Source organism: Formica exsecta, unplaced genomic scaffold (assembly GCF_003651465.1).
Source record: "Formica exsecta isolate Colony F162 unplaced genomic scaffold, ASM365146v1 scaffold139, whole genome shotgun sequence".
Taxonomy (NCBI): Eukaryota; Metazoa; Arthropoda; class Insecta; order Hymenoptera; family Formicidae; genus Formica; species Formica exsecta.
In genome coordinates, this window is record NW_021848721.1 from 503,231 (window position 1) to 519,909 (window position 16,679).

General features: G+C 34.3%; 2 protein-coding genes across 4 annotated transcripts; one reads left to right on the forward strand and one right to left on the reverse strand.

The window, feature by feature from the left end:
* Positions 1-2,431: 2,431 nt before the first annotated feature.
* On the forward strand, positions 2,432-4,443 carry LOC115246156 (ceramide-1-phosphate transfer protein). The gene is made up of 4 exons (XM_029824807.1): positions 2,432-2,817; positions 3,309-3,517; positions 3,586-3,761; positions 3,848-4,443. The coding sequence occupies exons 1-4, from the start codon at positions 2,690-2,692 to the stop codon at positions 3,968-3,970; spliced, it is 636 nt and encodes a 211-aa protein (XP_029680667.1). The 5' UTR covers positions 2,432-2,689; the 3' UTR covers positions 3,971-4,443.
* On the reverse strand, positions 4,097-10,106 carry LOC115246155 (solute carrier family 28 member 3). Of its 3 annotated transcripts, none has more exons than XR_003885634.1 (12): positions 9,551-10,106; positions 9,169-9,228; positions 7,951-8,119; positions 7,638-7,815; positions 7,394-7,559; positions 6,642-6,836; positions 6,118-6,279; positions 5,923-6,016; positions 5,685-5,844; positions 5,433-5,601; positions 5,009-5,364; positions 4,097-4,714 (listed from the first exon to the last, which is right to left on the reverse strand). XR_003885634.1 is itself a non-coding variant. In XM_029824805.1 (12 exons), exons 1-12 carry the CDS (start codon positions 9,578-9,580, stop codon positions 4,620-4,622), a joined length of 1,818 nt encoding a protein of 605 aa, XP_029680665.1. In that variant the 5' UTR covers positions 9,581-10,106; the 3' UTR covers positions 4,097-4,619. The 3 variants fall into 3 exon arrangements, 2 of the variants coding, with proteins under 2 accessions (XP_029680665.1, XP_029680666.1); XM_029824805.1 differs by having other exon boundaries at positions 5,009-5,348; XM_029824806.1 differs by lacking the exon at positions 9,551-10,106 and adding an exon at positions 9,480-9,539 and having other exon boundaries at positions 5,009-5,348.
* Between the last annotated feature and the right edge of the window lie 6,573 nt (positions 10,107-16,679).

A 16,679-nucleotide genomic window follows, 5' to 3' on the forward strand; every position in this document is an offset into this window, starting at 1 on the left:
GTGACATCGCTTGACCGGAAATGTGTCGCCGTCGTAAAAACACATCTCTACGGGCACGTTTCACGTCCGACCGGGAAAATATTCATCGCGATTCCTCGCGCGGACGATTCTTCAGGGCAATCTTCCTCATCGGGAGCCGAGAGCTTCGGCATGGCCGAGATATGTTGGCCATAACGCTAAGAAAGGGATCGCTATCGGAGGCGAAGATGCTTTCGTTTTCATTCCGACCTCGCGTAGTTTTTTAGATTACACGCCTCTGCGCTCGACGTCGCGTTTGACTTTACTCTATTTGCGTTGAGGGACATCTGAATATTTAATGGACCCTTCAACCAACCCCCGCCTCTCCTTTGCTCCTCCGCAAACCCCACGCTTCTCCGTCCGACTTTCACAGTCCCAGCTGCGGTGAATTATTTAGCATTCCCAGGGAGACCGGTTACCTATGTGAATCGATGTGTCAGCGAGATTTTGCTATTCTTTGTTTATGTTTCGCCGTCGTCATATGTACGATATCAATGGCCACGCAACTCTGAGCATCACTATATCATATGTATTGCACCAATTTTTAGTAATAATACTCGAAATAGATTGAGTATGAGTGTCATAAATTCAATTTATCAGACGCATAGTTGAATGAAAATACAGATTATGCAATCACTTGAAGAATAGAGAGTATAAAGAAAAGAATTTTATTTTATATGTTCTCTTTCATGAAACACAAATTTGTACATTGAAATTTGAAATATGAGAAACGTGGTTTTATTATGTAAGCATTAACTTTATTTTATTAGAAAAAGAAAAGTCAAGTCCAATCCTTTTTCTACATATTTTTATCACTTGTGCGCATGGAAATGTTGAAATATTCCAAATAGTTCAAATAAGCCGAAAGTGAGGTGGGAAGATACTCGCAAGAATTTCTCAGTTCCCCTCGTCGAAACCAACTCGGTAAATGCACAGGGCGATTGTTCGACAAATAGAGGTCGGGGAGTAAATAATGTGCAAATATAACAACTCCTACTGTGTATCGGAAGATGGAAGGCAGTTTTCAGCCTGTGCATACGTGTCATGTTTGATGAGAAAATCAGAGAACATGAGATATATTTATACGATTAAGTTTTAAGAATTATCGAATTAAATTTCAAAATATATTTTTTTTTAATGTATGTATATATACATATGCATAGATACATACATATACAGAGTGTCCCAGAGTTATCTGCTAATGGCAGATTCTTGAGATCATTTGGAGATGATTTTTCTTCAGCGAAAATGTCGAGAGAGATCATTATTTTTTGCAAGTTTCCAATTTTTTCCATCATATATCTTTATAACTAAGCCTAACTTATATTAAAATTCTCTTTCTCTATTAAAGTAAACTCTATCTGAAATTAACTGAAGAAAAAGTAAACTCTATCTGAAATTAACTGAAGAATAGTTTTAACTCTTTATACGATTTAGTTTGCAAAAAGCCCTTTTTTTAAATCGCTTTTATAACACGGAAATTATTGATGCCTCGACATTTTTGCTGAGGAAAAATCATTTTAATATGATCTCGAGAATCTGCCATTAACAGGTGGTGCGGTAGGTCTGGCACAACTTGTATATACATATTCTTGTTTACGATAGAATGTTGTTTATCTTAAAAATAAAAAATAATTGTGATCCATAATTAGCTCTTCCAGAGTAGCGCCTCTTATGGAAGATGATGGTACTATGTAGACGAGTATACAATGTGATCTTCTTCTACAACTTATTGGCATCGACGAGTGTTCGTCCTTGTTGCCATCAACTGATAAAGGATTCTTAGTTAAAACATGTAATAGGTTTTTGAAAAATATGTAGCTTCCATGAAATCAACAACTGGTAAAAATATGTAAGATCCTCGAAAAATATTAAATGTTCCTCGAAATCCTCCTTATAGAAGAGATCAAAACCCAAAAATAAGATCCAAACAAAGGACACACGCGCGTTAGAACACGTCTGCGGGCGCAACGAATTGTATAATGTGGTCGAAAATACTTGTATTGCTCGCAAGAAAATGTTTTATTTCTCTTCCACCGGTAATATTCCTTTCACATTATCTTCTATTGTAAAAACATAGCATGTCTTTCAGAGATAGAGAGAAAAAAATTAGATTTTTTGGAATAATTTATATTTGATATAATATATTATTTCCAATTAAATAAAAATTGGATCAAAAATATACATGGTAAGAACTTGATGCACTTGTGTAATCAAGATATGAATGTATATGCATATGTAGGTTTATGTCATTTAAAATATCTTTATCATTATCATCACATTTCTTCAGCATTCATTTTTTCTCTGAATTTATAAATCAATGATTTAAACATATGTTATTCAAGTTATCGTGCGAAGATTAGGTATGATGTCTTTAGCAGAGTGCGCTGTTATATTTTCCTTCTTTGTTCCTCGAGGAAACCTGAACGAATGTGACAATCCGAACGGTAAAAGCAAACAGTCATCGATCTTGGAAATGACGCTGTCATTGTTGACCACGTCATACCTGTCGTAGTGATTGCAATAGGCAGTCATGATTGTTGGCGGTTATATAATTGTACTGTTTAAGTTCGAGGGTTATATGGATAATCAAAGAAGATAGCGCGAATTATCATAACGTTGGCGCAGAAGCAGTTTCAATAGTCATTTGGTTGAATGCAGTAACCCGACAATGGCGGAGGGACCGGAATTGAGTTTTTTCGACTTGCATATGGTGCATGATTATTTCGACCAATCTCTCACGGAAAATGACGATATCATTCTGAAAGCGTATCTAGACGCTTACAACGAACTCTACAAGTAAGTCATGTAGCTCATCTGTTTTCATCATCTAACATAACCTTTTCATTATGTGCATCGATTTCAAATTGTTCTTTCTTCATCAATTTATACGGTTAATAGTTGACGGATTTATTTAGCAACCTGTGGCATTTTTTAGTAACATACGAAAGTCGAATAAAGAATTAAACAAGTGACAACTTAACTTAAAATAATTTTACATTATTGAATTAAGAGAACTTTTATTGTATTGTTTATTATTTAACACATAAAATTTACATATAATGTTCTTGTCTAAAATTTAATGAAGTTTTGCACGAACGTTATATGTTAGAAATATGTAAAAATTATAATTCTGATATTAAACTCTTTTGCTACTTTTTTACTCCTTATCTACTTCTTTTGCTCAAGTCAACAACTTAATCATGATATCTCTTATTAAATTGTGATATCAGAGATATGAGATTGTATCTATATAGCATTTATGCTTGCGTAACATGCTGTGTGTACAGATTTTTTCAGCTAATGGGCAGTGTCTTTAGTTTTGTTTCTTCTGACCTGAAGCAAAAGATAGACATCCTGACTAATTTATTAAAGAAAAACGATCAGCAGTATACTACTGTCAAATCTATGATTGAATATGAGAAGGAAAACAAACAGCTAGAAAAACCTGATCTTTCTAATGGCACACGTACTTTATTGCGACTACATAGAGGCTTAGGTACTATGTTGTTATCATTGGTACTGCTTAAAAATCCAAGTCTGCTGACGCACATTTCAATCTTCTAGATTTTATTAGAGAATTCCTGCGACAATTGGGTGATCTCTCAGATGGTGACAAAACATCTAGTTGTTGTCAAGATGCGTATAACAAAACCTTGGCAAAACATCATCCATGGGTGATCAGGAAGGCCGCAATAGTTGCCATGTATGCTATGCCTAATAGGGAGGCCCTATTAAGAAAGGTAAACAGAAAGGTTAATCGAATCTTTTTAAAGAGAATGCCGAAGGTGGTCGAATGATTTTCTCTTCACTTGCATCTACTCCTCAGGTTTGTGGTGAAAATATTCAACGAAACATAGATGTTCTGCCAAAAATGTTGGAGGTCACTGCCGACGTGTTTAACCGCACTGACATCATCTATGAGTCTTACCAGCTGCACGCTCTACCATAAGTGATCATAAAAAATATAAAAATGATACTTTCATTCGAAATTTTTAGCTTCTCAAAGCACCGCACGCGACATTCTATATTCTTAAGATATTGTGATATTATTGTGGTATAAGATATATTGTAATACAATTACTATCGACATATAATAAATAAGCACATTCACTTTTGGGGAAATACGTATTCCATTATGCGCGATCGATACTTACATGGTTATATATACTTGACAAAACGTACAAATAGTTGCACAGGTTAAATAAGATAGTAAAATGTATCGCTCTCACACACATGATCTTCTGTCATTTTAGTTTTGTATGCATTACTAAGCGCGAAGGTGATTTTGCTGGATGAAAGAATTTGCTAGGCTATGTTTTCGGTCAAAACCGATGATCTCGTATGTATATCATTTATAAGTTATTTTGATGTTTCTACAACAATATTGTATAAAAATATATTACTGATAAAAAGTCCATAATGGAATTAAAATGTGTCTTTCTCTCTCAACATCGCTACCTATTTACAATTATTTAACAAGAGATGTTCTTTGTGACTGGCATTTCTTTTCAAACAAGTATGATATAATCAATTCAGAATAATTGAATTTTATGATTAAATGCCTCTGTAATAGGATTGCTGTAACGCAACCTCTCAATTTAAATTAACGGAGTATTTAGTGTTGTCGCTGATGTAACGTTTGAAATTGTAACGTTTGCGGAGAACGGTGATGCAACATCGTCGATTAGCATACCTAAAACAAAGTAAAACTTGATTGGAAAATTTGAAGTGTTATAGATCATTGAATTCGTCTTTTGATCCTCTACAATCTACAATTATAGCAGATTGAAAATAAGGCTTTCCTTTTAAAAAATTTGAGATGACATTCAAAACTTTTTGCCGCTTCCACTTAAAAAAAAACTAAGACGACTAAAATGTAGCCCTTTTAAAATTACTTTATTTTTGTGTAAAATGAATATTTATGAAGATATTTTATTAAAAGGTAGTTTCTCTCTAACAACAGAGTCACGTTAGATTTCAATCTTACCGGCGATGCTGGCCGTGAGGAAACAGACGGCGCTGCCAGCAATGAAGGCTCGTAAAATAACATTCGTTACTCGCTCCTTGTTCTCCGGTGCTAAAGAAGCAAAGACGCCAATCTGGATGCCGATCGAGCTTGGATTCGCGAAACCGCAGATTGCGTATGTGGCGATCGCTTCCGATCTCCCATATATTCTGCCCTGCTTCTTAAACTCGCCCATTTTCTGATATGCGATTAATTCATTGACCACCGTCTTCAGACCTATCAACGTAGCCACGTCCTCGCAATGCTCCCAAGGAACGCCCATGATCCAACTTAGTGGCATAAAGACTTTCGCCAAAATAATCTGCAAAACTGGAAATCTAAAATTTGCTCAAGTAGATACATTTCTAGCCGCTGGAAAGGTCACGAGCGCCAAAAGATTCATTACCTCGAGACTCAGTTCTTCGTAACCGACCTGACCACCGAACCAAGAAAGCATACCGTTTAAAAACGCAATGAAGGATACGAAAGCCACGATATTCGCGATTATACCCAAAACTATTGGCAGCGCAGCTAATGCACCATTGGTAGCGGCGTCTAGAATGCTGTTGTCCGATCTATATATAAATATAATATACATATATGAATTTTCACGACAGCCATTATTGAAACGGATGTTTTGTAAAGGTTTCGCACTTACGATTTTGCAAGCTTGATATTTTCGAATTTCGTGAGACTTTGCTTGGTTTCCGGATAAAAGAGCTTGGAGTAGCTTAAAGCAGTCGGCGCAGACAACACGGAGGCGGTTATTAAATGAGCCGGTTCTGCACCGAATGCTATGTAAGCGGCCAATGTTGAACCTATAACGGGCAAGTAAACACGACTATAAATTATAGTTTAATGACACCGGTAAATCTCGTACAACACATGTGACAGACCAGAGATTGTGGAAAATCCTGAGCACAGTATCGCGTGCAACTCCGAGGAAGTCAATTCATTGATATACGGTCGGATTAGCAGGGGAGATTCCGACTGGGAAACACAGCGAATTCATAGTTTCGAATTTTTATGATCAGGAAATTCTAATTTTGTGAGAATATAAAGTTACACTGATTCAGTTGCGGTGATATTACCATTCCGATGAAAGGATTAGCGGTGGCGCTTATTGACTCGCACAACGTTGTGTTCATTATGCTTTGCAAAATCCATCCTAGTTTCATGATTATCCATTGTAATGCACCGAGATAGGACATGATGTTCACCGCGAAACTGAAGAAAAAGATCACGGGCGGTACCTAACAAAGCGGAATATACCATTAATATAAATTAAAATGTTTTCTTATTAGCAGTTTATGACGAAATTATAAGTTGAAAGAAATTTTCGGATAAATAAAGTAAAGTAAAAATTTTCCAATCATCAAATCATTAATTCAATAATTTCTAATCAATAATTTCTTAACAAATAAGAAATTTAATTTATAATTTCATTAAATATTTAATTTAATTTAATTTAATTTAATTTAATAATAATTTACCATTCTTATTTCCTTGTATCATTCCTTTATAAGATAATTGTTAAATATATGTGACGTCTATTATTTTATATTTAATTCTATATTTCTAAACGTGTTATAATATACTAAATCACACAACTAACGGTGAACGCAAAGATTCCCTTGTTGACTATGTCTTCCGAGAATACGAAGCTTGCGCCGGCTTTAACGTAATTCAAGAAAGTTGCCACTTTCTTGGAGATACATTGGAAAATACTGCGACCGACAGGCCATCGAAGTGTAATGAGTCCAAGTACAAATTGTAAAATCAGGCCACAAATAACAGGTCTCCATTTGATCTGCGCACATTTAATATAGGACATGGTCGTTAAAATGATTGAAAGTGATAATAAATGAAGAAAATTGCATATATAAATTGTATATTGAAAGATAATCATTCCATATTTGTATATTTAATATCTAAATTTTTTCTTCTTCCTAGAAAAAAAAGAAAATGTTTTAAGCTATATGACACATCAAAAGAGTTTGTAAACAAAGAGATCTGCGTGCATACACATACATTGGACGGTTTAATGACGTGGGTTAAAAATTCCAGCGGAATTAGCGACGTGTCTACCCACGTGCCTTTAGCAATTTTCCTCGGCTCCGCTTATGTATATTATGTTACAGTAATTGGAACGCGTTCGGGAGGCGATGCAGCAGATGAAGATAATTTATTACGTAACATGTGAAGTTAATGAATTAACTTATCTCTTGTAAACGCTTCAAGCAATATAATGGATAAAATGATATTTTTCGTTCTCTCAACGTAAAGAAAGATTGTGCGATCAAAGTCATAAATTTATATGAAAAGCTGCAAAATTTGAGCAATCTCAAGATATCATGATTCACTTGCCTGTTTCGGATGTTTAGAAAATAACCAGCCTAATCCCAGTATAACGATAATACCGAGGATACTAATTAACCTGTATCTGGATTCTGCGGTATCGAGAATGAGGAAAATAATGATGGCTGTTAGTGTAATCAAGTAAAAGATTGTTGCTCCAATGCACGTTCCGTATCTGAAAATGTTCACGATATCATCGATATGAATCGTTTAAAAATAACTTTTATCGAATCGGATGACGTTAAATTCTCACTTGGTACTTTGTAAGCGTTCCAGGGAATTCGTTATTGGTAGGAAACATTGTACGAAGTACTTCCCAAAATATCGTTTTACGATCAAGAAATAAAATAGACCGAGATAAATAAGTCCTACGAATATAAGCAGGAAACCGTAGCCATCGCACCATTCAAGATCGCAATAATTTTCTGAAACTGAGAAATGGATATCGTTATATCACACGTCACATTGTCAAATTTAACGCGTCACTACTTTATCAATTCGATATCAATTATGCAACGGAGATTATAAATTCTACCGAATAATCACGAATAAGCACACATACATACGTTTACTTTTCCAATATACACTCGCCCAGATTGTATAGGCTACAATAAAGAGATTTAAAATTATTAAGCCAAAAGTCTTGAAAACTCTCCGGTGTTTCGAAAGATAGGCGTCGGTCGCGTTGCTTCTGATTTTCCAACGTGTTTGTGATTTGCGATGAAAATTAGCATCCTGCGATAATAATGCTACATATTAATATTATTTTCGATTGTTATTAAGAGGGTATATCCGTTTGAACTCTCGAAAAATGAGTACATTTTCTAGATTTTTTTTTTGCAGCGCAAAAAACTTGATAAAAACTTTTTATTTTTTTATAATATTAATACAATATTATTAAGTATTTAAATAAAAATTCTCAGCTTAAAAAATTTTTTTTATTTGAAGTTATGCGAATATTTACAAATTTAAATTTTCATGCACGGTGTGCGTGAAAACTCGGGCTACGTTCGACGGATTGACTTCAAATTTTGTATGTGAGTTCCTAATAAGATTCCGCATCTGCTAACGAAGCCTTTTTTAAATCCGATTCCCCATTTTGTTGTTATAAACAAAAAAAAATGGATCTTTTTCAAAAAAAAAAAAAAAAACGAAACTTTTTCAACATGCCGCCATTTTTTTATTTTTAAAAATTTTGAAAAAACACTTGGATAGCAGATAGCTATTAATATATTTAACAAAAAAAAATTGTATTTTTGATTTCGGATATGATCTACAAACATTTTCATGCACACCGTGCAGCCACCTAAAATTTAGAGGAATTCTGCAAATGTTCTCATAACTTAAAAAAAAAAAATTTTTAAGCTGGGAATTTTTATTTAAGTAGTTAATAATATTGTATTAATATCGAAAAAAAATATAAAAAATTTTTATGAAGTCATTGCGCTGCAAAAAATCTAGTAAATGTACTCATTTTTTGAGATTTCAAATGGGTATGCCCCTTAAACGATATTTTATAACAGTAGAACATTGTAAAAATTGTTCTGTTTTATTATTATTCAAGTTTTTATTTTAAGACGAGTTTAGTGTGTGTGTGTGTGTGTGTGTGTGTGTGTGTAAAATATGTATTGCAACGATATTGTCCAATAACGGCAAAATATACACTACTATTATCGTCGATTATTCACACAAATGCGCTTGAAACTATAATTGGATCGATTGTTTCGAACAAAGGCATTCCTTCACGATAGTAACAAGAACAGTTAAATAAAGGTGATGCTTACTTGATTCGCTGTAGGTTCACTTTTCCGATGACCATTTTCCAACACGTCTAATTCATTATCCTATCAACCATAAAAGTATCAAACTTTTTAAAAATAATTTATACATTTTGCTTTTCTCGAATAAGCATTAGAGACGAATAAAATATTCGAATAATATTGCAAAATATTTACTGGAAATATAATATAAAATAAGAAATAACATAGTTCTATTTAATGTATTTTTCAATTTTGGATATAATTGAAGATAAAAAATCCATTCTTAAATATTTGAAGGAACTCTTCTATCTTTAAATATTTAAAGAACCTCTTACACTGATATGTAACGATTTATGAATCATTCAAACAAGCTTATATCAACACAAGAAATGAAAAATAAAGTTACTTCAAATGCCTGATTCTCCATTCCGGACATATTTCACTGCTCTTCACTTCACTTCACGATTAAAATGTGTCCTCCTTCTGTCGTTCTTTTCGCAGCACTGACGCAAAACAGAAGAATGTGTTTTTCCCGATATGTAGAAGGAATAACAATTCTTGCACATAAACGCTTCGTAATCTCATTGAAATCAAACCAACAGATAACGTTGATAACAGGACGTTTTGTAAAACTTCAACTGCAATTTGGATGTCGGTAATCTGATATATGCACGCGAATATTATTCATATTCATGTATATTTATAGCGATATTCGAACGAATAATATTATATTCATGTTTACGGTTGGCTACGTTTGAAATAGTTTCAAGTCCAGTTTCGTAGAAATCGCTCTTTCGTAATTCAAGGTACTGATAAAATTTTATTGATTTTCGTCATTGATTTCATCAATGACTTATCAATTAATCAAGTTTGATAACTACATATCTATTATCATCTCGCGATAAACACTTAAATTGCATAATTTAGCGAAGAAAAAGCTCAATGACAGGCGGAAATGTACACTGTAGAGACACACTGACATTGTTCTCTACCTATATGTAGAACAAGATAAGCCGCTCAAGGAACTACTGAAAATCGGTGAGACGATATAATCGTTGTGCAACTTCGAAGTATGAGAGTGGGGGACACTCCCTTCTTTTACTGTGACATTTTGAGTGAAAAAAGATATTGCTAACATCCTCTTTTGCAATCGTGGAACTATCATGGTTTTTGCTGAGATATAGAATGTCTCAGGTTTGCAATATTTCCTTTCACCACATATATGAACTCTGCAAAATATATTTAATTCGCAGTAAATTTTTTCAAGTCGCCAATTTTAAATAATTTTGCAAAAGTAATTTTTCAAATTTGGTTAACCTCAATATCTCATTTTTAGGCAAGATATAATCCAGATATATATAGATATTTATGTAGATATAACGTGGGATTGTATCTTCAATATGTATATATTATTTTTATACATTTTGAATTAACGTGAATAATAAAGTGAAAAAAAAGATCACTTAATACAGCAATTTCTCGATTTATATTTTTCAAAAATAAATTCATGCAAAATAGTATAGACTTTTCTGAAAATTTATCACAAATAATTACATTTTCATATTTTATCTAGAAAAATTCCTTATTTTAAATAATAAGAATGTAAAAAATATTATTTACAACTCCAATTTATATTATATACAGGGTGTCCCCAATTTAAATGTCAAAACTTTAGGAGCGTGTAGGGGACCGATAAACTAAGACAAAAAGTCCTTTAGAGATTTGCACGTTTTTGCTTCGTTTTGAAGAAAAACGCAAAAAATGAAACAAATAATTTTCACCAAAAAACTTAAAACAATACTAAAATTATTAGATTTATCAAAAAGTATTACAAAATAAAAATTGTAGAATATGGAATTAAGAAAAGAGAGTGAGTTAAAATCCTCCTGAGGTAAAATTAGATTAGAAACAAAATTTTGCGTTGTCGCGTATTTATCTACAATCCTCTAATTTTACCTCAGGAGGATTTTAACTCGCTCTCTTTTCTTTATTCCATGTTCTACAATTTTTATTTTATAATACTTTTTGATAAATCTAATAATTTTAGTGTTGTTTTAAGTTTTTTTGGTGGAAATTATTTGTTTGATTTTTTGCGATTTTCTTCAAAACGAAGCAAAAACGAGCAAATCTCTAAAGGACTTTTTGTCTTATTGTTAGTTTATCGGTCCCCTACACGCTCCTAAAGTTTTGACATTTAAATTTGGGACACCCTGTATATATATAGGAAATCTTTTATGTTTTGGAAAAACGCGTTTAGGCAAATATTTACATACATTTGAATTATCTATTGCTACACACAAACACACACATCACACTCACGTTACTATATGTATAATAATTTCTTACATCATCATTGTATAATATCCTTATAATTTTCGGCGACTTCGAAGCGTGGCATAACTATCTTTTTTACATACATATAATATTGTGAATATCATCATTCGATTTTAAATTATTATAATCGTATACAAAGCGCACACACACACATTTCATTCATTTTCACGGAAGTGTAACTTCCTGGTTAACAAGTTTCCTGTGTCTGTATTTATTATATGTGATTTATTGGCGGGTTGATGCTCTTTTCAACTTCTTTCACATCAAACTTCTTTATTATTTATGTCGCCGTTGACAAGAAACGAACGATGGCGAGCGATTTGTTGGACGGGCACCAAAGAGTCAGCGAGTCCCGAAGCGCGTTTCGCTTCGTGTCATTCTCGCACGCATACGCGTGTGACGAACACGCGCCGCGTCGTCTTAACGGATCGCGTCGGGGACCCGATGCGTGAGATGCAATTCAAAACAGGTGCATAAAAAATTCTGCAGCTAATCGCGCTACCGACGAGACACGGAAACTGGAGAACTAAACCGGAAAATGAAGCCGCGAAGCACGACCGTAATAAATAAGCACGAATGAGCATTATGTAACGATCGCGATGTGATTATAAGATACGTTTCCTGAAAAGAAAAAACATTATTCTGACCGATTAAAAATTACCTACGTTTTAACATTATCGCCAGGTGAATTAAACGCGGTCAATAGATAACGGTGTAATTTATGGCAATTTTTATTTATTAATTTTTTTATTTAGAAATTATATATTTTATTTACAGTGTATGTGTACATCGTATATCTCTGGAAAATAATTTTAAATTAAGTATACACGAATATATCTTTTCCAAATATGCGGGACCTTTTCAATCATGACATATTGACTATATGACATATTCGTGCAAACAGCTGTAAAATCATCCAGCGTAGATATACATATGAGGAAAATTATTATTTGCACAAGATTGTATTGTATACAAGATTTCGATATAATTTAGAATCACGTCACACAAATTTTTTCGTAATAGTATCTCAACGTTTATTTAATCAGCGCGGTTTTTAGATGAACGGAGTATGAAAATGATTTGATAACGCGACGCGATAAAGTCGAATTAAGACGTACTTAATACGACGATATCTATTCAGCTCAATAGTTTGATATAATATGATCAAATCAGGTTTGGCAATAAAAATTTTCTAATTTAAATTCTTTTTATTCGTCAGATCGTTAATTTTATATAAATGTCGATCGTTAGAAATCTAAAAAAAATTTACACAGCTTGTTTTTTCCGCAGTATTTAAATATATACTGATAACATACGATGAAACAACCGAATTAAATAAATTTTAAATTAGCTTAGAAATTTATCGCTGAAACGTTTCTCGTATGAGTTCTGTATGTATCTTGGTAAATTTACGCAAAGTTGAATTGCTCTGTACTTACGAAGCAGGAAGTTCGAGTAATCGGAGGCTTCCAAGGCTAAACTGTCTGGCTGCTGGCGAGGAACAAAAAAAATCGGGAAGATGATGCTTAGCTTATCTCGTCGAGACGCGACGCGAGAGAACACTATTTTACCGAGAATCGTGTTCAAATTTTTGTTCGAAGCGTTGCGTGGACGTCTCGAGTTCTTTTCTCGCTCTGTAAGCGTTCCTCCTCCTCTCTCTTCTGTTTGGTGTAGGTACTCGAGTTACTTGAATCCATCTTTCGGTGCAAGACAATTGTAAATTGCGGAAAAAGATATCCCCTCGCTGTAAAAATTATTTATAGAATCAGACTATGTTCTCTTCACTCCTTTTTATTTCAGACACTCCGTATATATCGTAGATTGCGAAATTTTAGGAGTTGACGAGTAAATGTTGTGATTAGATCAGCGTAATGTCCACGGATATAAATGGAAACGCCGACGTAAGATTTGCTTTCATTAGTGGATTATATTCTGCTTGGACTCCATTTTCGACACTGTCACATGACGTAATAATGTGTTTAGTCTGCCGAATGTTTTACACTTCGTGGTATTTACAAACGGTGTGGTCTGCTTTGCTATTCGAGGATAAGAGAAAAGGATCTTCGAGGGGAAAGAGAATTAGCCTTCGGCGTGATGGTTACATAATACCTTGCGTACGGAAAACGATCGAAATATTAACAATATTTTCTATTAAAATTTGTCATAAAATTTTATTCGGTTATCCAAGTTAACCCAGGGTATCTACTGCCTGGAAAAACCTGGAATTCTCAGGGATTTTTTTGTATCTGAGAAAAACAGAAAATTTTCATTGAATTTTATTGGGATTTTTAAAAGAGGATTTTTAAAAAATTCTCTCTTTAATAATTTTGCTCTTATATTGCAAGCAGTCGGCAAGCCACGTGAATTATATGTTTAAAATATATAATATATGTATAATATATGTATATATGTCTCTGTTTATGTATTTAATGTCTTAACAAAATATTCAATATGCAGTGCATATTTTTATTGTAATTTTTAATGATAAAAAAATAAAAAATATTTACCTTACAAAAATTATTTAATTTTTTTCAGTACATTTACAAATCCTGCACTAGAAATTTAAGAGGCTCTGTGTTTTTCCAATGTATAAGTGAAAAGCATTAGCAAACATACAATAAAAAAATTTATTTTAAAAAGTTGCATTAAAAATTCTTTAAAATATTCTTTTTACCTAAAATTTTGAACAAAAATACCTGAAAAATCAGAAAATTTGTTTACAAGATTCAAGTAGACGCCCTGTAATCATACCAAAACGTGCTAAGAAATTTCATTTTGGAGCATAGCGTATTCGCATTGTTCTATCCAATCATCAGGCTATTTATGTGTCGAGTGTTTTGCGCGCGAGAGCGGAGGTAATAGAATTTTTTTTTTTTTTTATTTACGTCTAATGCTTTACCGCACGGCCTTGATAACTCTATGCGACTATTATTCTATTTTCTACGTGCACGTGGCACAGCAAAGCGGGCCAGCTTTAGATTTCTGGCACGGTACCAAAAGCAACACGGATAGTCAAATTTGCGAGAGATGAACGCGAGTCGGCGTATTCGCGGGAGGCGAATTATCGTCGCGAGCCGAATCGCCCGTGCATCTCGTCGTTAATTATCGTAATTATCGCAGATCTCGAAGGCATCTGCGTATCAACGTCAAATAATTTTGTCGCGATGATGATCTCTCGGACGAATCTGATGCGCGGAAATGCGGACTCGCTGCCTCGCGCGCGGAAATAGTACCTGCTGATCGTGCCTCCTGATAACGGACACACGAGAGCATGGGAAAAATTCAATATTCCGCAGAATTTCATCATGCCCTTCCCCTTCGCTGCCCTATACCGCCGCCTTGAAACATCACGTCGTCTGAAACGACTCGTTCACGTCGTCAACATCCGCCTCGCGCCATTTCTTATCGCCTCCCTTGGCTCGAAAACAAGCGCGTCTAATTAACTCTTTCGTTAGAACAGAAATGCGTACACAACTCTATCCAGCCATTCAGACCCCTCTAAAATTCGAGCTAAGAATATGAATATTTTAAATGGGGATAAATCTCTCTTACATTATATAGCTCCAGGAAGCGCTTAATCTTACTTTATATTTCATTTTATTCTCTTTTAATATAAATTGCTACGATTATTTTTCTGTTTTTAGTTATTAGAGTAATTAATAATCACATAACTCTCTCTCTCTCTCTCTCTCTCTTTCTTTTTCTCAGTCGTATGAGCAGATTATTACAGGATATTTACTCCCTGAAAAAATTGGAATTCTCAGGATTTTTATACCTGCAAAAATCAAGTAATTCTTATAGAATTTTATTGAAAGTCGGGAATTTTTTAAAAAGATTCTCTCTTTTTTTGATAATTTTGTTCTTACATTGCAAGCAGTCGGCAAGCCAAGTGAATTATGTGTTTAAAATTTATTAGAATGTGTTATGTTTAAATTTTATTAGAAATATATATCTGTCTCTTTGTTTATATATTTAATGGCTTAACAGAATTGAATATGTAGTGCGTACATTTTTATTATAATTTTTAGTGATAAAAAAATAAAAATGTTATGCAAGTGAAAAATGCTTATCTTATTACGAAAACAATTTAGTTTTTTTTTTTTTTTTTTTGCAAATCCAGCACTTGAAACTTAAGTGGCTCTATGTCTCTTCCTTCGTACGAGTGAAAAGCATTAGAAAACGCATGCAATAAAAAATTTTATTTTAGAAAGTTGCAAAACATCTTTGAAATATTCTCTTTACCTGGAATTTTGAAGAAAAATACCTAAAAGAATCGGGGAATTTTGAAGGAATCTTTTTACAAGATTTGAATAGACAGCCTGTGTATATTGTATACTGTATATGAGTAGACAACAAGTATTTACGCCGAAAAAAATGTATTACTGGTCGAGACGTTCAAGTTAACGTTACATAATCCCGATGCGCGACGACGGAATCGGTTGTCGCGTACGCGGCATAATTTGTGATTAGGCACCTCGTCATTATGCGATTTAACCAGACGGAACGCGTACGTGACTGCGCGTACGCTTCCTTCCTCGTCTTCTCGTGTTTCTTCTTTACTCCCGTTTCGTTGGAATGTCGTGCGTCCGATTCATCGTCTGTCGCAGCACGCGACACCCTTCGGCGGCTGCACGTATCGTGTTCCATCTTGTAACTTCTTCACGTCATTTTCGATATTCGCGTCTTCTGCTTCCAATCTCGACGTATTTTGTAAAGAATGAAAAACAGAAAGATAACCATCGCGCGGTTTTTCATCTACGAATTTTCTTCTTTCGTCTCGAAGTCAATCTTTCCCCTCTAAACACTGAACTTTTGAATATATAATATTTATAATCGATCATATCGTTAAATTTGGTGACTTTATCATTTCGGCTCTGTTCTTGATATTTGCGTGCCAGAAACGCTATGTATTTTAAATTCTTTATCATTCAAGAATCATCGAATGTCTATGTGACTTTTAAGCTCTTCGATCTAAAAGTCGCGCTCGGAGGGAGGAGAGGTACGGCTTAGCCGCTACGCTTAAGAAAATTTATAAAAGTGCGTCTCTCGCATTCCGGTCTGAAAGCGTGTTGTCTCCGTGTGCGTCGTAGAACGAGCGCGGAATATCGAGAGGCGCGATGGCGAGAACGCGGGACGGTGAAGACGGGGGGGGGGGGGGGGGGGGGGGGGGGGGGGGGGGGGGGGGGGGGGGGGGGGGGGGG